The sequence below is a fragment of the Lonchura striata genome, chromosome 4 (assembly GCF_050655825.1).
Source record: "Lonchura striata isolate lonStrDom1 chromosome 4, ASM5065582v1, whole genome shotgun sequence".
Taxonomy (NCBI): Eukaryota; Metazoa; Chordata; class Aves; order Passeriformes; family Estrildidae; genus Lonchura; species Lonchura striata.
In genome coordinates, this window is record NC_140706.1 from 71,399,866 (window position 1) to 71,427,787 (window position 27,922).

General features: G+C 49.6%; 2 protein-coding genes and 1 long non-coding RNA gene across 6 annotated transcripts in view; all 3 read right to left on the reverse strand.

Moving 5' to 3' along the window:
• On the reverse strand, positions 1–10,943 carry LOC146767720 (uncharacterized). Of its 2 annotated transcripts, XR_014954955.1 has the most exons (4): positions 5,372–10,943; positions 4,209–4,369; positions 1,235–3,164; positions 1–405 (listed from the first exon to the last, which is right to left on the reverse strand). It is a non-coding gene; the product is annotated as an uncharacterized LOC146767720 (long non-coding RNA). The 2 variants fall into 2 exon arrangements; XR_014954954.1 differs by having other exon boundaries at positions 1,235–4,369.
• A 1,964-nt stretch (positions 10,944–12,907) lies between these two features.
• On the reverse strand, positions 12,908–23,576 carry EREG (epiregulin). Of its 2 annotated transcripts, none has more exons than XM_085578424.1 (5): positions 22,064–23,576; positions 15,103–15,186; positions 14,850–14,973; positions 14,152–14,298; positions 12,908–13,324 (listed from the first exon to the last, which is right to left on the reverse strand). In XM_085578424.1, exons 1-5 carry the CDS (start codon positions 22,068–22,070, stop codon positions 13,264–13,266), a joined length of 423 nt encoding a protein of 140 aa, XP_085434550.1. In that variant the 5' UTR covers positions 22,071–23,576; the 3' UTR covers positions 12,908–13,263. The 2 variants fall into 2 exon arrangements, with proteins under 2 accessions (XP_085434550.1, XP_021385210.1); XM_021529535.3 differs by lacking the exon at positions 22,064–23,576 and adding an exon at positions 20,534–20,762.
• Positions 23,577–23,810: 234 nt separating this feature from the next.
• LOC144246240 (epigen) overlaps positions 23,811–27,922 on the reverse strand; it is a 49,817-nt gene continuing 45,705 nt past the window's right edge. Inside the window, exons 7-10 of one of the 2 annotated variants that reach the window (XR_013339910.2) lie at positions 25,876–25,977; positions 25,443–25,516; positions 25,099–25,199; positions 23,811–24,407 (exon numbers count right to left, since the gene is read on the reverse strand). The gene's annotated coding sequence lies outside the window, so the exon portion shown is untranslated. Of the gene's footprint in view, positions 25,200–25,442; positions 25,517–25,875; positions 25,978–27,922 lie in introns of both variants that reach the window. The other variant, XR_014954951.1, reaches the window with a different exon arrangement.

The following is a 27,922-nucleotide window of genomic DNA, read 5'->3' on the forward strand; positions in this document are numbered from 1 at the left end:
TACTACCTCCTTTCAGGTAGTTGTAGAAGGAACTGCTGCTTTGAGGGGAGAAGAACTGGGGCAGCAGGTTGTAATGTGCTGGTCTAGCATAGGAACCCAGAGAAGCCCAGGGAGTCAAGGATGAAGGCACTGGTACCCCCTGCTTCGGCCCCATGGCACAGCAGGCTGGGAGGGCAGCAGGCAGCAATTCTGCCTTGGGAAAGCAGGATCTGGACCTTTTAACTGAGAGAGGACATAATGTTACTCACAGCTCAGGAAGCTGATGTAGCCTTTGCTCGAGGTGGCAGAGATCCAAGTGGTTCAGTCATTGAACCTTCTCCTTTCTTCCACGGGCACACACACGATATGTGGTTCCTGGTGCCTTTGCCATGTCACGCCAATTCTGAGAGGCAATGCTGAAGAGGTCTGGAAAAGAAGATGCTGAATCAGTCACTCAGTTGTTAAGATGACCCAGACAGCTCCAGCAAACGTTTGACTGCCCTTTTGCACAATGGAAACTGTCTGAAACCGCTGGCATGAGCTGACAGCTTTACTTCTGGGGTTTTTGTCGTGTTTCCCCTTTGTTGCCTGTCCTCAGAGGTACAGCAGAGAAAAGGCAAATCCTGCTCATCACTGCAACCCCATGTCAGAGAGCTCTGCAGGCAGTCAACAAGCAGCTCCTGGGCTATTTGGGAGATAGTCAGGGGATTCACACGGTTCCTCCTTTCCCCCTTGGACTGGAATTTCCCTTCCTGCAAGACCTCTGTAAGTCTCAGTGCTTGGAGTTCACAGAGATAATTTGCATGTGAGGGGAGTTTCTCCAGAGGCAGAGACTTTGGAGTTTGGGGTCTCTTCTACTGAAACATGAGGCTGGTGATTTAAGACCGGCTAAAGCAAGGTTTGTCAGCCAGGAATCCTCCCTCTCTTCCTCCCTCTTCCTGCTGTGCTCAAGCCTGGCTTCCTCAGCCAGGCACCACAGCTTCCCCCACAAATTTTCTTTTCTTCAGCTATTAAAACAAAATATTTCTCCCATTTTTTTATATCAGAGATTCACAGGAAACATTTTCATTTTTTTAAGCCCAGTCTGAGAAATATACTGAGCACTGAACATTCCAGTCCCGTTTGCCGCGCTTAGCAAACTGCTGAGCAATTGGAAGAGGCTTAGCGGGGGAAAGGTTGCATGTCCCAAGTGCAATTGCCCGTGTTACCTGCACTGTTTGGAGACCAAACACAGCATATCCAGCAGCTGACTCACCGTGTGCCCTCTCCTCTCCAGTCTCCAGCTGATAGCTTCATCTCACTGACTGCCAGCAGTGAGGAGTTTGGCTTGCCATGCTTTGAAGTTGTCATTTCATCAACTTCCTCTTGCTAGTCCTCTCTGTGAGCTTGAAGAAGAAAGGGCGGCCTGGTGTCAACCAGCACAACTCCCCAAAGTCCAGAAAGTTCAGCCAGATGGTGATGGGTACCCAGTTATCCATGGAGAGGTTCCAGTAGGACATCAGGGGAGCTCTTCCCAAATGGCAGCCTCCTGGCCAAGCCCTGCTTGGCTGTTTCTTGGAGAGAACACCCTGCAGATACCGCACATTTCAGGACATTCTGAGTGGGATCTGCCACAAGCCCCAGTTCTTCTGTGTGCTGTGAGGGAAAAGGCACTAACCTTAGCCGTTGCCCTCTTCCAGGACTGGAAGGACATTTGGATTCTGTTCCCAGGATGAACTTCCAGAGGGTAACCCCAGACGTGGTGCAAGGAGGAGAAGCCTTGAGGGGGGCTGCCAGGCTCAGCCCCCTGGGCTGCCCCACTGCAGCGGGGCCTTGCGGTTGCTGGGGCTGCAAGGGCAGGGCTCACCTTTGGGAAGGTGCTGGCTCCCTGTGGATGCAGAGTGCCACCTACTGAGCCACCGCTCGCTCCCGGCAGCACCCGGGGTTTTCTGGCAGGACACCCAGGCTGGAGCTGCTGCTCAGAGAGTCCTTGTTTCGGCTCTTCCATGAGGTTGGTCCCTGGGAACAGGGAGCTGCCCCAAAGGCTGGCGAGATCAAACGGGTGCAGCTTACAGATGAGTGGGGAACCTGTGCAGAGGGCTGTGTGCTCAGGCACAGCTCTTGGCACCTGCCCTGAGCCAGACCTGGTTCTCCATAGGCTGGCAGTGAAGTGAGACGAGATGGGCTCAGGAGCCTGGCTAGTCCTCCCTGGGCCTTGACCATCATTTTGAAAACCTTCAGCACAGACTGGGCTCAGGCAGCACCTGGCAGCACCCAGTGCAGGTGACATACTTGATATCTTCTTGCCCCTCAGGTCCATGTTTGTGGAACGGGGGTGGCCAGCTCACAGCCATCACTTCCCAGCTGTGCTGTGATCATCCGGGGCATAGGCATGGATTTGTGGAGGAGCTGTGCCACCCATGCTGACAGCTGCCAGGCCTTGGTGGAGCGCACTAGGACATCATTGCTTCCAGCAGAGTCTGAGTGCCTACTGGGATCTTATTCACTCTCTTTACTTTTGATAAAACCCCCGAGAAATGCGTGAAGGGAAAGGAAGTACCGGAAATACCATCCCATTCATGTTCTTCACTGACATCAAATGTTTATTTTGCAAGGGCAGGCACAGCTGACCTGGTGTTTGAACATGAGTTATCCTTTCTCATCCATCCAGCTGAGAACAGGTGGAAAAGGGTAATGACTCAAACCGGAGTGGTGTCTGTCTGGGCAGCTCACCAGACTTTCACTTCACTTGTGAGCTGCAGACACCCCTATCTGCTGCTATCAGCAGCTCCCTCACAGGCAGGGAGGGAGCTTTGAAGTGAGGCATGTGTGACTCCTATTCCTGCTGATGTAAATCAAGATTGCTGTAATAAAGAGCATGCAAGTACACAGCCAGGGTGTAGGGGAGGAAGGAAGGGAAAGGCCTGGATATTGCTTTTCTGGATATTGGTAGAGTTTGTTGGCCTGCAGGTGTTGAGGTGGCTGTGCTTCCCTGCCGAGAAAGCCCTCAGCAAAGAACCATTTTGCTAAGACGGTGACTTCTCCCTGTGCTCCGCTCCTTTCCTGGAGACTTAAATGAAGCAGGGGTTGCCTGAGTAAAACATGTCCAGAAAGGGAAGAATTTATGCACTGTTCTCCCAGGAAAGTCTGCCCACTGCTCTGTATTTTCCAACATTCCACATCTGAGCATGTCTTTTGGAGCATGTCTAAGGAGAAAAAACAAAAGGAACAGAATCTGCTGGCCCTGTGATGACAAGATTTCGTAAAATTTTCTGTCACTTATAGCAATACAAATGGAAAAAGTCCCTCCTGAAAATCTAAGGGGTACCTTCTCAGACAACATCAACTCCTGGGACCCAGAGTACCCCTGCTTAATCTGATGAAACACACAGCAGTGCTAAGGAATGCGATGCTACCAAATGACAGCAGTGGGACTTTACACTTGCTTTCCACAGGCTTTCCTGAATGGCAGGCAGTGGGGAACTCAGCCTGATCATTTGCAAAGCACCCTGTGCCATGTGGCTCCAGTTGCTGCGTCTCGCTGGCACTAGGCAGAGTTCAGCAGGACATGCCCAGCTTGGTTTTGCTTCAGGGATGGGGTAAACGTGCTGCAAGCCTGCCCAGGACAGCCACCCTGCTGCCTGCTAGGAAGACTTCTGGGAAGTTGCCTGTCCTGGGCTTCAGAGGCTCCATTTTTCACACAGCATGCACTGAGCAGCTCTCCTTTGACCAAACACATCCTCCAGCACTCACCCACTCATTTTTGTGCAATGGCTCAACCTGCAAATGCTCGGGGGCGCATCCTGACCCCAGCAGTAATTTTAAGGGCCTGAAGCCAGGACGTGGGTGAAGCAATACTGGATTTACACTAGAATGAGGAGCTGCCCCTCAGCTAACAATCTTCTTCTCTAAAATACCACATCCTGCCATGCTGAACTGAAAATTGCTGACCTTTCTTCCATTTCCCTGAGGCAATTAGCAAGAAGTTCTCTCAGGACGCTCTGAAGAGGGCAAGCTCATGGCTATCCCCATGTGCAGCCCAAGCCAGGCTCCCCAGTGGTACCCCAGTGGAAAGCCACCCTGCTGACACCACTGGACAGAAGGGAGAAGATGCTTTAGATAGGAATCTCTAAGGACACAAAGGCTCAGCTGCTGTAGCCAGTGCCTGACACTCATTTACCTGGCAACATTTACCTTCAGAATGATAGTGCTTCACCTGCAGTGCACATTATTTTACATATTCAGCTTACCACACCATTGTTAGATCAGCAAAATCATACAGTCATCTCTCTAGCATCTCCATCTTGCAGCCCACAACAGTGCCTGGCAGAGGAGAGCACCCAGCTCCATCACTTCCCAGAGATGTATGGAGCCACTGGATCATTCTGCAAGGGCTCAAGAGGTCCTCATTCTAAAGAGAAGAGGGAAAAAAGTTAAAATGTGAAGCATGCTCAAGGTAGCAGAAGCTGTGTGACTATTGTTCATTGAGTTTGGAGATCTGCCAGCTCAATCCCAGGATGCACTGACTTGGAGACCACGTGTAGTTATGTGAGCAGGGTGGCTGCTGGAAAAATGATGCCTATACTTGGAAAACAGAGATGGTTTTGCCCTAGTGTCTTAGAGACTGAGCTGAAAAAGAGCCAGAGCAGAAATCTTTAAATTAAGAGAAGCCTCCCCAAATCAAAATACCACTGTATGGCATTTTGGCAACAATCTGGGCCTACCTTTAAGGGTCTTGGCCACAGAGGTCTGGCTAACCTCAAGCGTGTTGGTGCTGATGGGAGCTGCAGCAGGGATTCTGACTGAGTTTATGTCCCTTTCCTCACCTTGGGGAATGGGGTATGAAGTCACCTGGGAGATGTTTATCACAGCTCATTTGAGAGCACAGATCCTGTGAGCAAATTATACAGTACTGCTTGTTTTGAGGAATGCAACCTCCCATTAGGACTGGGAGCACATGACAGAGACTTGCACATTATTTCCAGTTGTGTCCAGAGCAGCAGAGAAATAAAGGACATGTGAGGATTGTTTGGGAATTTTCTCCTGGAAGTGCAGCTTCTGTCATAGCCTTTTGCTTTGAGATCTTCCTAGTGCCTTCACAATAGGTGCATCAGGTGGTGAATTTTCTTCACCTATTTGAAATCATTTGGTATGTGGAGAAAGAATGAATCACAGGAGAAGCCTACAGCAATTAGCAACTCCTTTCCTCTCACCTTTGCCATAGCTAAGTTTTTTCCCTAGCACAAAGCCCAGGCAAGGCTTCCTACGCACAACAATGATTACGTAGATCTCTCTGGATTTTGATTTTTTTCACAGGCCATGAGCAAGCAAAGAAGCTCAGGAGAACACTCCATTTCACAGGCATGCTAGTTATGCTCCCTTGGAAATCCCATTGTTTGCTGGTGGTGCCTACCTTTGACTACCAGTGCTGTGCCCTCGTGACTCTGGCTGCCTTGAACCGTGCCAGGGTGCCAGCAAAGGGGCATGAAATTTGGCAAACTAGAAAGGTGCTGCTGGAATCAGTCAGTCCTGGCAGCTGGAGCGTTCATGTCAGCGTGCTGAAGCTGGGGTCAGTGAGGGCTTTGGAAGCTGCTTCCCTCCCTCAGAGGAACCTGAGCAGGTAGAGTGCCTGGTGTCCCCCCTTCCCCACGTCACCCGGTGCCCCCCTCGCCTGTGTGTCCCGTGTGTCCCGGCAGCGTGGGGCCAGCGTGTTCCCAGGACAGGGCTGCTGAGACACCTCGTGAGTAAGGGCTATTTGCATAAAGATTGCACACTCATGCTGCCAAGGAGCTTTCCTAGGCACAGGCTCATTTCCTCCTATAGGTGGGTTTGCCTTCACGTAGGAAAAACCCTGTTCTTGAAGGCCTTGGACAGGACCCAGTTTACACTGGCACGCCACGATGCCAGCCTGGCATGTTTGGGTCCGCCCAAGCCCAACTGTGGGGAGGCACATTCTGCCTCTCTGGAGCAAAGCCCAGTCTCTGCTCTGAGGTGCACTCACATATCCCACTATCAGAGCTGTCTCACCACTCCTAAAATGCCCCTCAACATCACCACTGTACCATGTCTTCTCCTTGTAGGCTTCACCCAGGATGTTTCATCAGGAGCAGAGGTCTGCTTCAACAGGGAGGGAGAAACCTGGAGGTGGCAAGTGCAGGGCTGAGAGCTCAAGTTGCCTGGGACTAATATGTTTCTGTGTAAAAAGAGGAATAAAACTCAATGGTGTTTGACTACACTTAAATTATTTTAGTATTTAAAGACATTTTATCCTAACATGCATGATGCAGGCCACTAAGCATTGCAGTTAGACAGGCATTTTTCCCTCCCATTAGCAGAGTGGTGGCAAATAAAATGGAAAACACTTAAAAGGAGCTGAACTGAAAAAAATGCATAAGAATGTATGAAAATTCAGAAGTGGTCCTACAGTGACAATATTAGAATCACATTTCAAGTATCCAGACCCCTGCAAATGCCAAATTCTTCATTTCACAGGTGCTAGGCTCTACACATGAAGCCACAGAGAAAGTAAACACTTTGTTTTGGAAGAAACGGAGAGGAGGAGAGCTGAGACTGCAAGGCCTGCAAAAAGCAGCCTTGTGCCCAACCCTTAAAATGCCTCCACGAAAGGGATTTTCATGCTGGCTCTGTCCTAGCCCCACTGCTGAGCACAGGGTCCTTTTCCTCCCAGCGTGCCTGTGCCCATAGCCCTGGGCTCTCCTGCTCTCGTCCCTGCAGCCCTTCCCCAGAGCCCAGTCCTGGCTCTTGGAGGTTTCTCAGCCCGGTGGAACGTGTCTGTTGGCTCTGGCTGTCAGGTGGCACGTACCCACCTCACTGGTGCTGTGCTCTGTGGCACTGCCAGACTGGCCGGCCCCCACCCGGCCATCCCAGACCTCTGGAGTGGCAAGCGGGGCACAAAGGCAGCCTCTCCCCAGCCCCTGACCTCTGCTGCTGGAAATGGTGACTCCACGCTGTACCACGGGCAGAAACCTGCACAGGACACAGACAGCATCAGAGATGGGAGGCCACGAGACAGCCCTCTGGACACGGGTCTGAAGCCCATGCCAGCAGAGACACAAAGTGCATTTCCTGGTCACCCACGGCTGCCACATTACCGCCGTGGCAACCAGAGATCCCGGGTGTCCATCGGGGGGCTCAGCACCTCAGGGCTGAGCTCACTGCCAAAACCCCACGAGGGCACGGTGACTCTTGCATTCTCAGACCGTGAGCCTGAGCAGCTCGTTTGGAAGGTGATGAATTTACAGGAAGGGCGGCTTTGGGGTGAATAAAATCCATCACAGAGCTTGGCACGGCTTCCAGCCTCTGCCAAAGGCAGGCTGAGCTCAGGATTCCCGCAGAGGTGAGGGATGAGGCTGACAAACGCTCCCTGTGGCTGCACAGCTCTGAGACAGCTGATGCTCACCTTGGGTTTGCAAAGACAGGAAAACTTTGCCATAAATATCAGAAACTGAGTCTTCCATTAGTGATTGATCACTCCAAGAACAGGTGAGAACCTTCCAGAGAAACTGCATTTAAGATCAGCACTGACCAAGGCCATGCATCTGCCCCTTTGGGAAGTCTGGTTTTCCAGCTTCTATTTCTAATCAAAAACAGGGCATTATGTCAAAAGCATGATTATTTTATCCATGCTGGGGATGGTGGTGCTCCAAATTTTGCATGAAGAAAATGCTGAGAGCCATAATTTCCACCTTTCTTTTGGATGCACACAAAAGTATCAACATTCCTAAGCTCAGAACGTTCTCTGCCTTTTTTAGAATGAGCATAAAACACTGCTTTTGTCCAGGAAATTTCCCAGCTAACTCCCCATGGCCTGCCTGCCATAAAGGCAGGGAGGCTGTGCTCCCACTCTGACGGCCCCACGGTGACAGCACGGGATGACACTCCCGCCAAGACCTGGGGATCCGGGAGTGTAATCTTCCAGGTAGCCACTAGATGGGAACGAAAACAGCGCTAGGAATGGCACGGGACGCCGAACCTGTCAGGAATACCAGCTGATGGACGGATTTTTTTTTTTTTTTTTTTTTTTTTTCTCGTCTGTTTGATACGAATTCACTGAAACAAAACAACCTGGGTGAGTTGGAAAAAATCCAACAAACTTTCACCAGTGATGAAGCAGCTGAAATGAAATACCCCAGCTCAGTTATCACAGCAGAAAGGAAATCTAAATAAATAGGTGAAGGTGCTTGGAGAAGAAACAACCCTGAGTCTGATTACAAGTCTGATTTCTGATATTTGCCCTTCTCTCTTTAAATGCTCCTCTTCTCCTGGTGAGCATTCACCGGGGCTGGGTGAGCTGACCATGAGTGAAGTCCATGTGTTTGGGAGGTTGCAGGTGTTCTGATTTTGTGAGGTACTGAGTCCTGTTTCCTCCAGACTTTGCTTCTGTATCCTTTTTGCTGTCAAAACCCTTACCATCCTTTCTTGCTCTCACTGAAACTCTACTCTCTGATTTTCTGTCCGCTTATTACAATTTCTCAGTCAGGTTTCCATCGTCCTCCTCTCAGCAGTGACCTGAAGGCTTATTCCCCTGTTGTTGTGTGTATCCAGATGGATATCCACTCCCAACAGCCAGCTTTCTCTCCTAAAATTAACCTCCATTTCCCTGTACTGCACAAATGACAGCAGCTCTGGGAGAGGCAGCTGAACTGACCTCTCTTAATCTTCATGCAGCTTTTCCAACTTCCTCAGTTTCCCATTGTAATGAAGGGCATCAATAACCAGCCCAACAAACCAGACCAGAAAAGCCACTGTCACGGGACCATTGGGAACAAATGTCCATGGCCAAACGGTGGTTCCAAATTGTGCCTGTTCACTACTGTATGTCATCTCCTAAATTCCAACTGGATTTTCCTATCAAGAGGCTGAATCCCTCTGGTGACTGGGTCAGAAGCATAAGGTAGGGCACAGAGATTTCTCAATATTTTTTGATCAGTTTTCTTAATCTCCAAGTTTGCTGGGAAATCTTTTAATCATGTAGGATGGGATTATATCATGGGAGTGTTGGGGTAATTTAGGTTTGGCACCGGCTTTATTAAAATAATGATGTCTATTTGTGCAAGACTAAAGTTCTACATTTACTGATGAAACACCTTCCATCTACCCTTTCTTACGTCCATCCTTTCTTCCCTTCTTCCATCTGTTCATTGGTCTATCCACCCATCCTTTCTTCAGCATAGACACAAAGGATGACTGCTACTGACCCAGGTCAGATATGCGATGAGTACATGACCTGTGAGTCTTTCCAGCCCACTTAAGCTCCTCTCTCCTCCCTGGGCTCCATCCCTGCCCTTCTCACGAGCAGCCCCGGGATGAGGTGCCAGATGCGCTGTGCAATCCGAGGCTTGCCTCAGCAGGGACAGTTGTCCAAACGTCCTCCGCCTCTGTGATGTAACCGGGACAGTCACCGAGGCTTCCTGAGCTCCGCGGCTGACGCACTCCGAGGAAAGCCGCTGCGGGGAACTTGTGACTCCCAAAGTGCTGCGATTGCCCAAGCCGGCGAGGCACGCGAAGGCAGCGGCCTTTGCAGGCAGCAGGCTCGGCTCTGGAGCTGGCTGCAGCTGCACCGTGTACTGCAGGGAGCTGCTTTTAAACACCCGGGCAGCCAGGGACACCGTGCAAATGGCAGTTCCAGCTTTGGTGCTTGGGCACGGCGCAGGCGCTGAAAGGGTTTGTTCCTCAAGAAGTGATGAGGTGGTGGCTGGCTTATGTTACTGTGAGGACTCACACTCTAATCTCTTTGCAGTTCTGTGGCTGGCGGCTACTTTTGGAAAGGTCTCTCTTCTAATGTCCTCTTAAAACAAGTCAGCCATGTGGTGACCAGGGGAAACACCACCGGTGATGTCTGCACAAAGCCAGAGCATTTTGGAGGGTTTACAGTGAGACTTCACATGAGCACAATCCTTCCACGGGACACCAGGAAGGAGTTGTTGCTGTTGCTTTCTAGGTCAGACAGCCCCAGGCCTGAAAACAAGCATCAGCTGGCCTTTGCCTGTATCCCAGGAGGCTGGAATGAGTTTCTGATAAAATACACAGACCTGAGGGCAAGAATCCCAGGGCAGGGTTACCAAGAGGGCAAATCTGGGATGAGACAGGGTTGAAAAGGATGGGAGATGTCAGTCAGAGCACCCCTGCAGCTATGGGAGCTGTGGCTGCTCGGTCCTCCAGAGAGCTGCCAGCACAAGTGTCCCAGGCAGAAACCCTAGACAGTGACTTGCTGGTGGTCTTGAGGACAGGCTAATGACCACCTGTCACCCACCTGCATGATGACACGTCATCAGGTGTGTTTCTCCAGCACCAGTCTCTAGTCCCTTTCCCCCACACAAACACACTCCCTCTGCAGTGAATGAGTTTGTCATGGGCAGAGAAAAACTGCCCTGGCCTGTAATACTCATGCAGCAAGCAAAGCCATTGTGTGAGGAAGGCTTTGGCAGGGCCACCTGGGAGACACACCACGGGTGCTCTCACCGCAGGAAAGAGGCAGCCAAAGGTGACTCTGACAGTGGGTGGTGCAGGTGAGGAAGAGCTGCAGCAGAGGGACAGAGGTGGTGCCAGCAGAAACCATGGAAAGAATGAGGGAGGTTCATTCTCAGAGACAAATTATTTGGGGTGTGTCCCCTGGACCCAGCTGTGTGGTTGCTGGACTGGCAATCTCCATCCAGCCAGCACAAGCTGTTGAGGTGGCAGGCTGGTATGTGGCCCTAAGCTCTGCAATTTCTCAACTCTGTGCAGGAGTGAGAAAAACACGGGTGCTGGAAGGGCTGCTGTGGGCTGGAGTCAGATGAGCAACAGGATAGGTGGAGAAAGCCCAAGCCAGATCAGGACAGTCAGCTAAAAGTCAAACAGATAAAAAACTCCAAACAAATCCTGCACAGGCCTGGAAGTGGACTGTTCCTGTTAGATGTGTCTGACCCAAAAGTGTAAGGCATGATAATCCCCAGGCTGCTGCTCTTACTGCAACTGCAACCTTCTGCAAGAGCAGCAGAAGGATGCATCTGCAGTTCCAGGGGCTGCTCAGGTCCCATTTTGGGATTTTCCTGCCAAGTGGAGCAGAAGAGCAGAAAGGTCAGTGTTTGGAGGCCAGGCCTCTGGGCTGAGCCTCTCCGGGAGTCCAGGAAAAGTTTCTGGAGGATAAACAGGGATGGGACAGAGTAGTTCACAGACAGGCAGGGAAGCCTGAGGGGGAAAAAGGATGTGTCACCACATATTCTAACTGGGTCACAGCATGAATGGAAGGAGGCTCCAAGAATCGATTTTTGCCGCATGTTACCACTGGGAAAAGCTGTGTAACAACGAGGCTGTGGCTGGGATTGCCATTAGCTGTCACCAGTTACCCAGCAGAACAGGTTCCTGTGTCACAACCGGATTACAGGAGAAGGAGAGAGGAAGTGAAAAGCTGAAGAGCAGCTAATGAGGACCCTGTGAGTTAACCCAGTTAACTGGGAATGACCAACTATCCTCTTCTAGTTCCATGCTGAGGGTCCAGAAGGAGCAGGGAAAACTTTACACCAACCAAACTCATCTTAACTGCTGAATGACCTGGACTGAGGGCTGGGCAAAGACAGCCCTGTAGCACTGCCAACAATGAGCACTTAGGTCACCTGAGAAGGTGGCAGAAGGTAGCCACAGGCTACCTGCACAGACCCGGCACGGCGAGCATAATCCCTACAGGATAACCCAGTGTTGCACAAGCAAGAGATCACCGGCTTCACACCCACCAACACCCAACAACACAGCCCAGCGCAGCCTGCCTGGGTGTCTGGCAGTGACCAGGAATGATGTAATGGTTGGGCTTTTTCTCACATCTTCTGAAAGTGTGAGAAGGGATGGGATTAGCAGGGGTGATTCAGGTGCTGCAAGAATCCTTCCTGTTCACAGGGAGACAACACGGGTTCAGCTAAACCTCAGCAGGCTACTTTATCATTATTTTAGGCAAACAAGATATTTATGGCCAAACTCAAAAATTTTCCTTGCCCTGCTCCAAGCTGTACAATAGATGTTGTGGCAGAAACTCTACGGGGAGGACTTGTGCTGGCTCCAAAGCAGGTGTCCTGCTGTAGCTACATTCGCACCTTGAGCTGCCACGTGTTCATGTATTCAGCTGCAGAGGCTCATTAGCTTGTGCTGCTGCCTCCCTGCTGAAATCCCAAATACAGTCAGCGCAGCCTTCCTGAGGGTATGGATGGGTGCTGTCATGCAGTACATGTTTGATATGCTGCACTAGGAGCTGTCCTCTGAGACTTCTTCCAGTTGTGCCAGTTAAAACTATCCACTGGAATTAAGGTGCATTGCTACACTTTATTAATAGTACTGTGGTTTCTCTCTCCAAGAATAACTGCTGAGGCTTCAAAGACACTGCTCAGTCAAGCCACGCTGGGTTTCACTCTGAGATCATAGGGTCCAAGCATTAATCCAGCACTGCCAAATCCATCAATAACCCAGCTCGCCAAGTGCCACATCAACATGTCTGTTAAACTTCTCCAGGGATGGGGCCTCCACCACTGCCCTGCGCAGCCTCTGCCAGGGCTGGAAGGCTCTTAGAGTAAAGAAATTTTCCCCAATATCCAATCTAAACCTCCCCAGGCACAGCTTGAGGCCGTGTTCTTTTGTTCTGTCCCTGTTCCCTGGAAGCAGATCCCCTGGCCCACCCTGGCTGCCCCCTCCTGTCAGGGAGTTGTGGAGAGACAGAAGGCTCCCTCCGGAGCCTCCTTTTCTCCAGGCTGAGCTCCCCCAGCTCCTTCAGCTGCTCTTCACCAGATGTGCCCTCCAGACCCTTCCCCACCTCCCTTCTCTGGATATGCTCCAGGCTCTCAATGTCTTCCCTTCCATGAGGATTTGTTGATGAAGATACAAAACAGGTCTGGGAATATGCCCAGTGACAGGCAGCCAGCTGGAGGTAACTCCATCCACGACCACTTGCTGGAATCAGCAGACATTTTGACTTTGTGTAGAAGTTTTATTTCAAGGAATACAATTGCTTTGAGTATATTCACAAGAATAAATATAAAATTCTTCTCTCCAGAGCAAGAAGATGTGTTTTTATAAAAATATATCTCTATCCCAAAGAACCACTTAGGTGGAATTCCCTTTAGGACATATTATTTAATAAAAAAATAAAACACTGAAAATAAAATGCTTGACCTATACTTATTGAATCACCAAACAATTGAAATTTTTTAAAGGTTATAAATATTGTAAATATTATTAATAAAAATAACATTTAAATAGACAGGTAGCCACTGAGTCAGTCCATCCAGATGAACAGAACACTGCAAGAAGTCACAGCTTCTCCTATAGGGCACCAACTTCCTTGTATTCACTGGCGTTTGTTTGTCTCCTCTTGTTGCGGTACCTGGAATAGAAGAGAGAAATCTGAGTTCTGGAAAGCCTGTTGCTGCTTTTGGAGAGTGATGGGGAGTGGGGGGCAAAGGAAAGAAGGAAAAAAAAGCTGTATGAGCTCCTCACATTTGTTTTAAATCTCTAGCAGCTGGGCTGTCTCTGTCTGTGCTCATTTCCAGGTAATCACTTGAATGCAGTCTCCTTTCTCTTCTCTTCACTGACAATTCCACATCTGCATTAAAGTCTTCCTGCTGATACTAGGCTTGTCTTTGAGAAATCCTGCTGGTTAACATCTAGCTGTCTACCAGATCTGGGAAGCTGAGCTTTCCTTCTGGACTTGTTCCACCTCCTCAGCCTTCTGACAAATGCCTACCAGCCAGTTTTCAGGCTGCAGAATGATTCCTGCTGCTTTGGATCCATTCATGGAGAAGAGTACTGTCCCCCATGGTAAAGCTGATAAGGCAGTGCTCATGATATCACACTCACCACAGTAGCGTACCAGATCAGCAAATCAGCTGGTAGAAATCCAGCTGCTCTTCAGCCCCTGATGCCTGAGGGAATGGCATTACCAATGAAAGAACTAGAATATTCCTATTCCCTGCCTGCTCTCTCCTTGATCTCAACACACCCTCTAAGCCAGACACGAACCAACCTACAGAGCCCCAGTGTGAGGGCAAACAGTGTTGCTGCCTGTGCTGAGCGCTTCAAGCGCAGCTGAGCGGGTCCGTGCACGGAACTGCCCGCTGAGCGAGGCGTTCCAGGCTCCACCGGGGTGCTCAGAGGATGCCTGCCACCTCCAGCTGGCTCGGCCTCCCAAGCCACCAGGAGCACGAGTCTCACCTTCTGCAGATGTAGTAGCTGGCGAGAGAGAGGGCAGCGAGGAAGAGCAGGACCACGATGACGGTCAGTGCCACGTACTCCTTGCTGAGGGGCTGCCGGACGAGCTCCGAGTGCACGCAGCGCACTCCGGAGAAGCCCACGTCGCACCTGAGGGCGAGAGGCACAGTCAGAGCGGGGTTACACCTCAGCAGCTCACAGAGCATCCCAAGCTGCTGGCCTGCTGTTTCCTCAGGGATGAGACACTTAAGATGTAACTCAAGCCCACGTGGTCCTAAAGAGGGCTGCAAATTGTTCAGGAAAATGAGCAATACCCTTAAAAATGCCTACAGGGTCTTTATTTTGTAGCTTGGATCAAAGGAGAGACCTTGGTGCTGTGCCTGAGTTCTGGATCTCATACTAGGATAAATACAGATGGCCTGGGAAGCACATCAGAAAGAATGTCCCAAGTCTAAGCCGGGTTGGTCACTAATTTCATGTGTCTGAGACTCGCACAGAAGTCACTGGAGGCAGCACATGTGCTGAACACTTCCTAAAATGCAGCTGAGCATTACAGACATGGTGCTCCTCTTCACTTTCTTGTGAGCATTTAATACATAGCTGGATTGGTTTTTCAGCTAAGTGTCAATGGCAGCCAGAGCAAAGCTCACCTCAAAGCCCACCTCAGGGAGATCTGCAGGATGAGTGGGGCCTGTCCATACCTGCAATAGTGCTCATCCAAGTCCACGATGTACACACACTGCCCATGGAAGCAGTAGTCCTTCATTTCAGGCTTGCATCTCGTTATCCCAACTTGGGCCACACGTGGGCTGTTCTCTGTCTGGACTGCAAAGATATTTCATGAGCACCTCAGGATGTGGGCAATGATGCTCAGAGAAAAATGATTCCCAAGGGCACCTCAGTGAGGCTGCCAGTCCAAGGAAGATGGGAACCAAAGAGCTGTGCAGTACTTACTGAGCGCTGTTGTGCAGTTCTCCATTTCACCAGGCCCACATAACGGGATCACTGTTGTGCCCAGGACTGCTTGAAATAGGTAACCTATAAGAGAATAAAAGCAGCAGTCAAAACTATATGCATTTTGAGTTAACCATTTAAGATGCTGTAGTAATTAATTCAAGAACAGAAACTTCTCATCATGGTAGGAAAGACCCGAAGTTGAAACCTGAAAAAATACAGGTCTGAGTGATGTTCTGCCTACATTATATATGGCAGCCCAAAGAAACATCTCTGAAATGCAAACTTATAACACAGAACAAAGATTCAACAGAAACCTGGTTTCTGTGACCACCTCTCGCCCACACTCAGAGTGAAACTGGGCAGGAACAGGCTTTGAGAGATTATGGGGAGAGGCAGGAATTAGGCCATTTGATGATTATGTTAGATTTCTGACTGGTCTGGCATGGCACCTGTGCAAGGGAAATAGCCAGGCTTCCACAATTAGACATGACAGTCCAGCACTCATCACAGGAGGAGTCCTTTTGCTGATCCAAATCAAGATATCCTTGACTCACAACAGGCCACAGGAAGAGTATTTCCTAGGAATCTGCAAGTCAGTGCAGCTGGTGATTCAGCACACCAGGTCAGTGCTGAGCCAGGCTCAATACCCCGCCACTGGCTTGAGAGGACACAAACTGCTCCAGGTAGGCTTAACACAAAAGCTGCTTTTTACCAGCAAAGAACTTCCTCAGCCCTCTCCTCGCTGAAGACAGCTGAAGGGCTGGACAGTTCCTGCACTGACGCCCACTCCTTTGGCAGTTCCTTGGTTAAAAGTCCGCTTGTAAAGCCACTAACACGAAACACTCCTCATCTGCCCACGGGCTTGGAGAGGTTACTGACCACTTTATGGACCCTGGGCCACTGTTACTCAGCAGAACACCAGAAGAAACAGGCACAGCTTTCAGGTGTTCCACTAGTTAAATGAAGATTTGCAAACAGGATTTGAAATTCAGCACAGGTGCCTGTAGCTTCATTGCTAGTCCGTGAGGAATAGTGAATGTCTGCCTCGGCTGGCCATGAAATCCACCTGGCTAAAACTCCTCCTGTGGTCACATTAACCTGCTCATGAACTGCTTAGTCATCAGCCCCATTCCACGGAAGTCTGTAATTTGTGTCTTTGGGCTGTTTGCCTCTATTAACTTGTCAGGTCATGCATGTCTAATGGAGGGAGTGTGCCTCCATAATTTCCTGATCGCTCTAATTCAACTCCAGTTATTAGAAAGTGTCATTACATCTCAGGGTTAAATCTAGTAGTGGTAATTTATGGATTTCCGGCAGCTCATCTGCTTCTGGGTGATCAGCAGGCTTCCTTTGTCTTTCATTCCAGCTACACACAAAACCAGCAGGAATATCTAAGAGGGACAAGGCTCTTCCTGTGTTTGCATTTTTAAAAACATCATTCCTCCTTCTCACCTCCCTCTGCAAAGCTAATAAACCAGATTTCCACCAAGCTCTAGAAGAAAGAACAAAGCCCAGTCCCCCAGAGCCAGAGCACCAGTAACAGATCCATGATGCCAGCACCTGTACCAGCTGGAGCTGGCATGACTCAGCAGGACCTGCCTTTCCCTCCAATGGGGAAGGACATACAAGTTTACTTTCAGGGTGGAATTTTTTTAAGCGGCAGTGTGCTCACTGTAGACTGCCTCAGCAGCAGCAGTTTAACATTTCTGTGAGGCCAGTCTGAGTTGCTAAAACATAAGTTCAAGTGTGTGAAAGGAGAGGCCACCAGCTGTCAGACAGTGGCAGCCCAGGAACCTGGGGTCCCAAAAGATGCTGAAAAAGATTTACCAGGCCAGTTCTTCTTCCCAGGAACTAGGGGGACATTTGAAGAGTGCTCCATGGACTAAGCTGCTCCCTTGGAAGGGAGGAGCTGTGGCATAGGGCAGCAGTGTCCCTCTAAGGATACATCATGTCACAGAAAGAATTAAGGACAAAAATTAACAGAAGTCAAGGCTAAACCTGCCAGAGGTATCCCAGATACCCACTAGTTAAGCAGACGGATTAAGCCAGCTGAGGATCTCATGCAGCCTGCTCATTTCTGTCACAGTTTGCACGCTTCCTTGATCTGGGCATAACCCAAGCAGCTGCTTTTTAAGCTGAAGTTCCCAGCTGGAGACTTAGCAGAACCCAGCTTTCACATGTGAGGACACTCCAACCAAAAAGCCCATGGAAGAGACAGGTCAGCTCTCCTCTTGGAGAAACTTCCTTTCCAGAAGGAAACATGGCTTTCCAGTTAAAGCCCACAACCCAGACATCTATGGAGGACAAATTAAAAATAATCTCCTCCTCCAACACTGCTCAAGGGCTCTCCCAGTCCCAGCCATGTGCGGGTGCCTCCTCCATCTGACTGCAGGCTCTCAGGGCCGGAAAGGCTGGACTGCAGGTGTGGATATTTGCTGACACCCAGCAGTATTTGCTGCTTTTGGGCAAAGTTCTTCCTGTTCTGCACTGCTCTGTTTTGCCCTTTCCCCCATGCACATATTTCCCCTCTGACATCACTGGGAGGATAAGGGATCTGCACACAGCAATGGCAAAGGAGAGCATTTCCCAGGATATTTATCAGATGATGCATACTAAACACAGCACCTGGGAGAGGTTATATTTTTATTCCTTCACTGTTCATTAAGCAAACACAGGGTACAAGATAAGGGTAATGAGGTGGTGGATTTTCATCTGTGTCTTGCAGGAATGAATGTTACATGTCGTATTCCTACATGATAATCCCATCCGGCTTCACAGGTATTCCTGCAAGGTTCACACTGACAGCATTTACTGGAACAGGAATAACGCTGCTGCTTCCTTGTCCTTCCATAAGGGAAGAAAGGAAAATGAGGGCCGGTGACCAACTGCCTTCGCTTCCCACAATCCCCACCAGGATAACCTGCAAAGGTTAATCATCAGTTTGCCCACTGTGAGCCAGCTGTAGTTTCCAGTGGCAGGATGGTTGCTAAGGATAAAGGAGGCACATGCAAGATACACTAAACTGAGGACCGCTCTAGGGGAACTGTCACTAGGGGAACTGTCAAGGTTCTGAGAGATCAGTCATTATTTGAGTTGTCTTTGCCTGTCACCGCGATTTCCAGTCCTGTACTAATTCACCTGAATGGTGCTACCTGCCATTTACATCTCTGCTGTCTCTCTGCCACAGCAGCAGCACCTACACACTCCGCATGGGTTGCGCTTTCAAAGTGGAGGTGCTCAGGTGACATGCACCTGTAGGATCTCAGCCCATTTTGACTGCAAAGACAGATGAAGATGTATTCACATCACCTGATTTTGGACATCCAGGGAATGTCTTAACTGTCTTCTGTCTTCTTTGGGCAAACCAAGTGGGGAACATGGAAGTTAGCCAGTCTGTCCCACTGATTTTGTGAGCATCCCTACTACCACTATTTAATTCCAGAACCACAGACTCACAGCTATGGATATCCAGGATCAGCAGCTATATGGCAGCCCTGGAAACACCAGTCTGTCATGGGAAGACTGGTGCTCCAAAACTGCTACAGGCCCACAGGATCATCTTCAGCATTGTACCAGGACTTACCCTTAGGCAGAGATAATGCAGTTATGTACACCCAGTCATCCCAGCAGTGCTTCCACCCCTCTGGAGACCTAGGCACCTAAGTACCACTGATCTTACTCACATGCTGCCCCTGTGCTCAGCCACAGTGCTTCCCACCACTTGCATGAGGGCTGAGGTCCCTATGCCACAAAAGCAGAAATCCCTTATTACTTCCAGCCAGGCACATTGGCCACTAACACTTTCCCCATTGTCAGACACAGTGATCTTTATGCTGAGCCAATTCTCTGAGAGCCAGGAGAATTTGACACAGGAAAACATAAGGACAGCAGGTCCTGGAACTGCCCGGTGAGTCTGGAGGTCCAACACCTGCTGTCTCCACTGAGTGGGCATTACAGTGAGCACAAGGAGATCGGTGCCAAGGCTCCTGCAGCAACTCCCAGAAAAGGCAGGGCCCCGGCTTGTCCCCATCACCATCACCTCTGTGTGTGGCTGGCATAGCACTGTGTCCCCTCAGGAGTAATATCTCTCTCCCACCACTGCCTTGCTGCTGCCCAGTCCCAAGAGCACAATAGCCAGGATATGAACCTGGCAAGGACTGTCACTTCAGTAAGGCTTCAGCCATTCAGCAGGGAACCTCCTCCAGTCTGGCATAACACCAATGCCAGTCTTCCCAGAAGCACCAAGTTCTGCTTACACTCCTGCCCTGGGAGGGGAAGGCAGTAAAGTGCTCATAGCACTTGTTATGATGCCACCTAGCTATGACTAACCCATCCCTTACTATTAGATGTTGTGCCTGCCCCGGAAACAGAGAAATTCATATACAGATCCATGAAGACATACCAGTTCCTACCAGAGTCATTTTTGTACAAAGCATGGCTGACTCACGGACTACAAAATGTTTAGCCTGCTGTCCTGGCAAGTGAGACACTGTGCAGCAGCTGCTCCATCAACTGTTATGGAAATATCTGGCTACGATGAAAGACACAAACTCATACTGCAGTGGGCTTAGAAGGTGAGGAAAATATCTGTCCCAAAAGAGAAGTCTTGGAGTTTGTCCATCAACTACGACCTCGAGCCCAACATCATGAGTGTGAGAATATGCTTTGTCATTAAAGCAAGGCGTGAATGTGCCAGGTCTCAGGACTTTGCTGCCCACAGAGCTCAAGTTGCCCAACAGGGTCAGCTCTCAGCAGTCGCCACCTGTCAGTGCCAGCGCCCCGTGGAGGTGTGTGACAAGGATCAGCTCTTGCATCACAGCACACCCAGGCCCCAGGACTCTAGATGCTCTAAGGATACACGTGTTCACTTGAGACTTTCAGGTAGCTTATGTCATACAATGGAGTAACACACTCCCAGCAAGGAGGAGGAGAAGTGTCAAATAGAAGGAGGCCACAACCTGTTTTGTTATGATCAGGAAGTCTCTGCTTCTTTGAGGATTCACCCACTGAGCTCGCCCAGAGCATGGCCTGGGCAAAGGCAGCAGGACCGGGCGACAAACAGGACAGGTCAAGGTGAAAGAGAGCAGACTGCACCAGGAGCAGAGCCGAAGAGAAGGGAAAGAATGTCCACCTTCACTCAGTCACAGGACACACCTGGGCATCACACAAGCAACAAAACATCCTGTAACAACACACCACGAAGTGCGGTGTGCGCTCCACTCCTCAGCTCATACAATCCACCCGGGTACACCTGTCAGCGCCTGGGACTTCATCTCGGAGAGACACCCATCGGCTTCACCTGAAGGCAAGCCTGAACGTTGTGCTTTGACGCAGATTTCCCAGCAGCCAAGGAGCGCCCCTGTCCCAGGACGCAGCGCCCGACGCCCTTCCAGCCCTTGCCCGCGGGAACGAGGACCTCGCCGCTTACCGAGGAAGAGCAGCAGGCTGCGGCCCCACAGGCAGCCGGCGTCCATCGCCCTCGGTCCCCAGGGAGCAGAGGAGGCGGCAGAAAGGGAGACGGCGGCGACAGGACAGCGCAGCGGTGTGCGATCAGCCGGCCGGCCGGCCGCACATTTATGTGCCCGCGGAGAGGCGGGGCCCGCCCGGTGACAGCCGGCCCGCCCGGCGAGGGCAGCGGCTCGGCTCGGCCTCCGCGCTTCCTGCCTCGCCCCCCGGCCCTCGGGCCGCCCCTGCTTTACCGGCGGGCGATGCCCCGGCCGCCGAGCAGGGACGGCGCCCCGGCCCGGCTTTGCCAGGTCCCTTTGCAGGGAACGGCGGGGCAGCTCTGCCCCTCCGGCCGTCAGCAGGTGCCCGGGTACATGAAGGTGCCCCTGGTTCCAGCAAGTACCTGGGGCCGTAAATATTACCCGAGCCCTCTGAGCAGTCTAGCCCATGCGCTGACCTCCCGGGGCTGTGGATGCCCACGGCACAACCTCGACACCGCTGTGTCTGCTTGCCCTCCAAGCATCCATGCGATGCGCAGTGGCATGAAGCCCTGCGGACCCGGAGCCATCTGCCCAAATAGGCCCTGCCGGCACACGAGGGACCCTTGGGCCATTGCATTGCCATGAACACCACCTGTGCCTGAACTAACAAAGCTTGGGAAACGCCCCAGGGTGGGCAGCTGGAAACTTGCTGGCCTTATCTCCCATCTCCTGGCATTTCTGAAGTGACCCTCAACACACACGAGCAGCTGCCAGGGAGCCCCGGAGCTAGGGGCAGAAATGGCTTATTAAGTTACAGCACAGGTACCAGGAATGCCAACACCTCACCCGGCACCTGGGCTGGCCGCAATGGTCTTGGGCTCAGGGGGTGTGTATGCCACGTTCCCCCTCCAGCCCCTGGCCTCACCACAGCCCAGTAGCACAGGCAGTTCCTGGAAGCAACACCTCTATCAGTTATAAGATCTTTGAAAGACCAGCCAACAGCTACTTTTTAAAAAATTCCTTTCAAGCATCCTGTTGAAGCCCACGCTCTCTGTTGCTATATGAGGCAAGACCTCGTTCAGCAGTTACATCTCACTGTGGGATGACTGAAGGATCTCACCCACCAAATCCCTACTGCACACATTTGCCTAAAATATGAAGCATGTTTCATCTCAACAAGCTGCTCAGCAATGATTTACTCCTTTTCCTTTTAAAGGAAAAATATTCTTCCCCTGCCTTTCCGCTCTCCATAAAGGCACATCGATACCCAGTTTATTGTGGTACTGATAAGCTTTGTGTTCCTTTCTCACAGTGAAAGGAATCTGAATATTGACACTGAGCTGCACTGCACCAGCTGATGACTCAAGTGTCCCTAATTTCTCTGTTTTACAAGCAGTTATTGATACTGATATTGAAGAGAGGTAACTATAGAAATTACTGTAGAACTCCATATACCACAACTCCATGTTCAGAATGCAGTTCTAAGTAATAAATACATTCATTCAGGGGGCTGCAATAGATCTGATACTTACAAATCATACTCCTTATTTTCAGAGCATTTTCTTAGGTCTACAGTGGCATAGAGATGCTGAAGTGGAAAAAGACAGCATGTTGCTACAGAATTGTGTGTCAGCACCACTTGTTAATTACCTAAATGGTATGAGAGTTGGTAAGATAAATGTAATAAAGCTCGGTGTGAAAGTGGCATTAAGAAGGATGCCCTCCACAGCAAGTGGGACATGATATAGCTGGAATCTTTTTCTAAGTCCCCTTTTTTCCCCCTCTAATTAGCCATACCATGCAGATCGTGTCTTTTTTGATGCCACATGACTGTTTTGGTTGCTTCTTTAATTTGTGCTGATCTCCCTCATTAAGGATTTTATTGTCTGTTCATTCACGGATCATAATGAGTAAAGGAAGGAATTGCAATTATTAGCAACGTGTTTCTCTGTGTAGGCTCACAGATGCCTTAAAAAGCAGCATCACCAAAGAACTTCCACTTTATAATTAATTTTACCCTTAAATTCCTGTGTGATTTATCCTCTGAAGGGCAACATTTAATTATAGTTCTGTACATCGGTACCCAGATACCAAGTAACGCTGACACAATTGGAGCAATTCATTGGAATTTCCTCTTTCAGATGTGAATATATGGAAAACAAGTATCACGGACACATCTTTGTTTCATCTTTCTGTAATGCTCTTTGTTTCACAGTACCTGATTTCGCATCCGGCATCCCCGCGTGCGGCTTTCACCATTCCCTCCCCCACGTGGAGGCTGCCGCTTGGGGTAAGGCTGGCACACACCTTAAGAGCCAGTTTTCCAAGAGGCCTTGCAGCATCAATGGGGTAAGGCAGGCTCATTGCATCCCACAGGTCCCGGTAGGAGCGACAAGTCTGTGCAATGCTCTGTTGGGCAACAGAGCATCACGGGTGCATCTCCGCTGCTGGCCTCGATTTCAGCCGGGGTGAACCGGCACGCCCAGGGCAAGGCAACCATGGATTTGTGCCCCTTGGCACCCCACCAGTGAGGAGCCCCCTAAATGCTTTGATTTTGGGATTTTTTTTCTTTACAAAGTGTAACAAGAATATGAGGAAGTACCTTCAGAACCTATGTGGAAGTCTTGCTTGCTTTTATTACCTTGCACTGCCTTAATAACCACCTTTAAAAGAAAACCTCTCTTAACAATGTACAGAGGCTCAGCTGAAGTCCTTGCTTCAGTCCCTTGCAATGTCTCAAGCATCCATCTCCCCTTCTGGGACAGAGCAGCAGATTCACAGCAGTGATTACTGTATGGATACAGACTGAGCCTTGTCTGTCAGTGTTCTGCAGTCCATCAGTGATGGCACACAGCACTTTCTATGAACAACATGCTCTTTTTGATTTAAAGAGGAAAAAACACAGCTTAAGTGTATATTTTTCTGGAGTGTCTGTTTTCCTCACAGGGACTCACTATGGAAGAATACGTGTTCACAGCAATGAACACAGCCACTTCATCTGTGTGTTCTTACATACCTAAAACCATACATGGTGAGTGTCTGTACCACTTACTTTAGCTGCCTTCTGTAGGGCTTGCACCTAGTTTTATGCATTACTGCTGCGGGCATGGATCTGCATAGGTTTCATCTCCTGAAAACAAGACAAATTAGCAAAATCAACATCTTTTCTTGCTAGAAAGTATTTTTGAAAGGGAAAGAAAAGCACTCCTTGTCTTGTGCTGATGCACTCATCATTGTTATGAACACATGCAGAGTAACAAAAAGCAGCAATTTCATAAATTCTCAGGAAAATCATCCAGAATTTTTCAAACACCATGACTTCATGTCAGTACATCCACATGTAGACTTACATACAGCAAGCTTTCATTGCACAAAATGAGAGATGCTCAAGAAATACTCTCAGAAGGTCAGACATCAATTGGAATGCACCTCACTCTTGACAGCACTTTCATTTGAACTACACATGATTAATATTAAGTTCCCAAAGGGATATAAAAAGCAAGTAGATGTGGCATTGGAGTCACAGTTCAGCAGTGAGCTTTGCAGTGGTGGGGGGAATGGTTGGACTCAGTGATCTTAGAAGGCCTTTCCAACCAAGATGATTCCATGATTTTGTGAAAATCATAAATGGTAAAAATCTTGAGACTCATGGGAACACAAACGCCCTAAGAAGGCAATGTGTTTTTAACTGGAAAATGTAGACGCAACCAGCTGGAGGAAATGGAGAAAAGAAAAACCTTGAACCAAATTACTCAGTTTAAAGTTCAGTTTCAAATTTGCCGTGAATGCGAGGGATGAATTAAACAACCATCCTCTCCTGTAAACTACAAGAGTTCAAATTCTGCACCCAGGGCTGAAAGTGGCTGATGCCTTTTCCTGTAAACACAGCAAGAGGACAACATAGTTACCGGACAACATAGATGTTGTGTTATTAAAAATAAAGAACAATTCCCCAAATTCACTGACTTCTTTGCTAACTTCTTGGGTCAGCATTAACCAGCAATTTACAAAAGAAAGGGAAAAAAAAAAAAAAAACCCAAGCAGCTAATTCTCATCCATCTCAGAAGATGGCATTGAAAAGGGAGACAGGTTCATGCTGCATTCCTCCCTAAAGGGCAGTTTTTAAAACTTCATTCTCCTGGCTTGTATGACTTTGCCATTACTCTCCCCTGGGCAAATCCTGAATGGCTCAACACATCTCACGGGCAGCAAGAACTTCTTAATGCTCAGCTGGTGATTTCCCTTTCCTAATTACAGCCCAGTGCTCCATGCTGAGTGATTTCTTAGCCTCCGAGGGGTTGCAGCCTTTCTCATTTATGGAGTCCTTCCACGGTTTCTGCTTTGACTTGGTGCTAAACAAACCCATGCCCTTGCTGAGAGTGGTATCAAGCCAGGTCTCCCCCACATCACTGTCCCTATATCTATTAATTGTTTCTCCTTGCTTTGGGTGAACTGTTAAGAACAATTACATAGAATAGAATAATAGAAGGATAAAGCTTGAAACAAAGGGATTTCCCCAAAGCATGTAGTACGTTGCAAGTAAGCTGGGAGAACACTAGCCCCTTACCCATTAGTCCTGTGTGCTGTTCTGTCCATCAGCAGCTCTTTGGGTTTATAAAGTCATCTCTTCCACAGAATTTCTCATTCTCCAGGGACAAGGATTAACCACTGGGATAGAATATATGCAAAGGTGAAGATTGCCTTCTCGGACAAGTCACCATATGCACACATGGGTGCATCATTCATGCCCCTGATCAGTGGCCAGTAGAACTGAAATTTCTAAATGGCAGCATGCCACTGGTGGATGACCATATGGCCTACCCACTCAATGGCTCTGCCCAGAGAGGGACATCCACCTGAGGACAGTGAAAGGGTGGCAAACCCACTGCGATGGGGACTGCTGCAACTCACCAGCTGCTATCACATTTTCTGCACAGCAGTCTCTCTTGGCTGTGGGCTCTCCACCTGGACCTTCCATGCCTCTCCTGTACCTCCCATGGTGCCAGCATGGGGAAGACAAGAGGAGACACTGTCAGTGAGAAGCACAGACCTGCTGAAGCATGGCACTAGTCTCTAAGGCCTGCACTGAAGCCTGAGCAATATGTGCTGCACACATACCATCAGTAGAGCCCCTGACTCTCCACTACTCCATCTGGGAATCTTGTCCGTCACAGGCCTAAGATGCATTGGCTTCAATCCCTTTGGCAAGTTTATTTTGGCCCTTGATAAATATTTTGCTCTTATATCTCAAGCATATATGAGCAGAGGAGAGGCTGACTAGCTGGCTGTTTCCCTGCCTGCGCTTGGCCTGCTAAATCCAAAGCTGCACTGAGCTGTGACTCACCCCAGGCCCTGCTCCACCACTGGAACTTCAGCTGTCCACAGACTCCACGTTTTGGCTGCAGCACAGCAGTGACTGTCACCTGCACACGGGACCTGGGGCACCCTGGACAAAAGGAATGTGTCATTAGGGATGATGGAGTAAACAGCAATCCACCTGAAACCAGCTCAGCCAGCACATGTTCCAGAAACCAAACCTAGGAAAGAGCCACAGGTCTCCGGTATTTGTTTGGCCTGGTAACCAGCACTAAGCACTGTAGCAGATGCACTTAGTGGAATTCCCCCATCCACTAGTATTATGGGACACTCCCACTACTGTTCTGATAATTACTGTTAATCATTACTATTACTGAAGTGACCAAAAAAAAAAAGGCCGTGAGGATCAGACCTTTATTGTGCTGGCTGTTGTCATGCAGAGGTGATGAGACAGTCTGCCCCAGGGAGCCTATAAACACATGTGCCCAATTCATCGTTGCAGTCATGTTCCAAACTAGGACACTCTGGTCCCCAATGAAGCTCTCCTACAACTCCAGCAAAAATAATGTGTGGCACTCCCTGCAGCTCACATCAGCTGGGAGCCAGGCTGGATATCCTGCTCTCTGCCTGCAGGCAGATGCAGGTAGAAAGGAAAGAAGCTGATCAGGAGCACTTTGATGTTGCAACACCCAGCAACACATTTCCATTCGGTGTTTTCCCTGACTGGGCCCAACCTGCTATAAAACTCCATATTCTTTGATCTCCAGTGAATTCAGTACCACCAACTCTTGAGAGCCCATGAGTCACATGGTATGTGGAAACCTCTGGGGTTTGGTTTGGGAATGACCAAGAGTATGTGAAATCATCCTCTAGTCACCTTCTCCTCCCATCAACGATCTGAACATCATCTCAGGTATCCAAGTCTCCTTGGACACTGTTCCTAGGTTACACACGAAAGAAATGGATTAGCCAACTGGGTACTGACTGGAAGCCACAGGGAAGGACTGTAGGCCTCACTGAGGCTGAGAAGGGCAGGGAGAGCTCCTGCACAGGTGGACACCATCTGCCTACAATGATGATTCTTCCTCCCATTTATAGAGGTCAGGCTTCCTCCAGGAAAGGAGACAGACCCCAATTCTCTGGTCAGAGCTGGCTGTTCCCCAACCTGTCTCCAGAGCGCAGTCTGGATTCCTCCCACACTAAAAAGCAAACTAAAAAGTGTTCAGTGCCTTCACGTTTCTCTGGTCTCTCAGCAAGGAGCTGTGGGTTTGCCCAAGGGCCAAGGGGAGGTGAAGGCCCAGGACCCAAGGAACTTGTCCTGTCTCTCCATCCATGGGTACAGAGGGTGCTGGTTGTTTGAGGTGCAAGTAGTAGATGGGACAAAACAGGAATCTGCAACTGGATGTCCTGGGGGCAAGGTGGCAGTGGCCAGTTGGCCAAGTGTGCCACTTCCCACATAACTCCTCTATCTACGCATCCACCCCCTTGTCCTCGTTCCCACAGCTTAGCATTATTTAAGAGAGGCAGGAGATTTACTTTATGACACTGGAAGCACATGCGTGTAGATCAAGTGGGACAGGACATAGGCCAGGGCTGGGTTCAATTAGATCAGTGATGTTATTAAATTAACAACAGCACTGAGCTATGGCTGGCAGATCTTGATTGATCCTCCTGCAGCCAACATCTTTGTCCTTCACAGAGGAAATTAAGGGCTAGGGAACAAGGATGAATTAGCCAAGGCTGCCAACCAAAAATTTGGTCTCTGAACCCTGTTAAACTTCTGAACAGCAATAGTTTCTCTACAGGATTTTCAACAGATATCCCTGAGAAGCCCTTTGTTGTGAGACTGCACATCAGATGCTCAGGATGAGACACCTTTGGCCCCTCACTTGCAGCTTGCCTACAGTCGAGGTCACACCCTCAAGCATCACAGGCTCACTTTCCAGCTCCACATCCGGATTAACTCCCCTGTCCAAACCTCCAAACCAGCACACAAGCAGCCTGACATCAGCCTGAAGCCCATTAAGCACAGGACAGGATCTTTCTCAGGTGAAACATGCCAGACCTGAGAGCCT